Here is a 1,575-nt window from a genome sequence, read left to right on the forward strand (position 1 = left end):
CTCAATTCCCAAACTAAGTTAGTTCCTTTAATATAATCTAATAAAACATCAAAGAGTAATTGTATATGAGAAATATGAAAATGGTGGCAATCACTATAAACTGGGGAGTAAATATTTTGGAGAATGAAAAATATTAAGATAGAGAAAAGAATCCTAAATGACTGACTAGAGGTATAAGGCACTTTTAGAGAAATGGGTTTAGCAAAAGCTGAAAAGTTAGTTTGACTCCATTCTAAGGAAGATCTTAAATATTAAAGTGAGCTTTGTTTCTGCTTTATTCAATAGCACTGGGAACATTTAAGGTGGCAGAGATCATGGGTTTATTAGATAATATTTTATCTAATGAATTATAATAAAATATAATACTAGAGAATAATATCTTATAGTTTATTAGATAATATTAAAAGAACTAACTTACTGGCTGTTGGCAGAACCGTCAAAGTAAAGGTAAACCTTTTAACTAATCAGAGAACTGCTTTCATACATGAGAAAAAAAACAACAAATATATTCTTCGGAATGGCACGATCCTGGAGCTGCACTTCCACAAGGATTGGCAGCAGTGAATGGACTCTTGGCTCAACGAGCCGGCAGGCAAGATGTGCAGATGCACGGTCTGGCAGGCAAAAGTGTGCTGCCTTGCTCTTCAGCCCGTGTCCGGTCCCATCAGGCCCATAGTGAGGTGCCCTACAGTTAGATACCACACCAAGGTCTGGGCTGGCAGGGGCTTCAGCCTGGAGGAACTCAGGGTGGCTGGTATCCACAAGAAAATGGCTCAGAACATCGGCATCTCTGTGGGCTCAAGGAGGCGAAACAAATCCACTGAATCACTGCAGACCGACGTGCAGCACCTGAAGGATTACCGCTCCAAGCTCACACTTTTCCGCAGGAAGTCTTCTGCTCCAAAGAAGGGAGACCGTTCTGCTGAAGAACTTAGATTGGCCACCCAGCTAACAGGACCTGCGATGCCCATCCGGAATGCGTACAAAAAGGAAAAGGCCAGCGTCTTCACAGAAGAGAGAACGTTTTACCAGTCTTACAGCCTTCGGCATCCAAGCAAAAAGGGCGAAGGAAGCTGCAGAGCAAGATGTTGAAAGGAAAAAGTAATGTGGGGTTGGAGAGTTGCAATAAATTTTCCATAAAGAAAAAAAATCATTTAGACAACACACAGACCTTTCCCCACAAAGTACTTTCCCGGCCACTCATCACTTTATCCCAGCCTCCAGTGACAGCAGACATTGCCCGAGAAACCTGAGGACACTCCAGCCATGGAAACTGGGGACGTGCACTTCTTTCTCTTTTCCTCCAAATCTAATCCTCCAGGCTCATTCCCAAGTTCTATAGCAAAGCATCAGCTGAGGCCTGCCTTCCTCTTTCACCCCACCTCCAGGGCATCACACAGATCTTCCACTCCAACCTTCATCCCCACTAAACCTATTATCCCAGGGCCCGACTCCTTAGTCATTGCCTGGGTACCTGTGACCTAAGCTTACCAGAGAAGCAAGTATGCCAGTGAAGCAGGACGACGGTTTCAGACGTTCACTCTACCTCTTCTCCTCCACGGACAATCCCTCAGT

The 1,575-nt window shown here is 44.1% G+C and overlaps 1 protein-coding gene across 1 annotated transcript; it reads left to right on the forward strand.

The window, feature by feature from the left end:
• Window positions 1-564: 564 nt before the first annotated feature.
• On the forward strand, window positions 565-1,092 carry LOC116902704 (60S ribosomal protein L13-like). Its single transcript, XM_032905058.1, has one exon. It carries the CDS (start codon window positions 565-567, stop codon window positions 1,090-1,092), a length of 528 nt encoding a protein of 175 aa, XP_032760949.1.
• The last annotated feature ends 483 nt before the right edge of the window (window positions 1,093-1,575 follow it).

Source organism: Rattus rattus, chromosome 6, assembly GCF_011064425.1.
Source record: "Rattus rattus isolate New Zealand chromosome 6, Rrattus_CSIRO_v1, whole genome shotgun sequence".
In the NCBI taxonomy this organism is placed as follows: domain Eukaryota; kingdom Metazoa; phylum Chordata; class Mammalia; order Rodentia; family Muridae; genus Rattus; species Rattus rattus.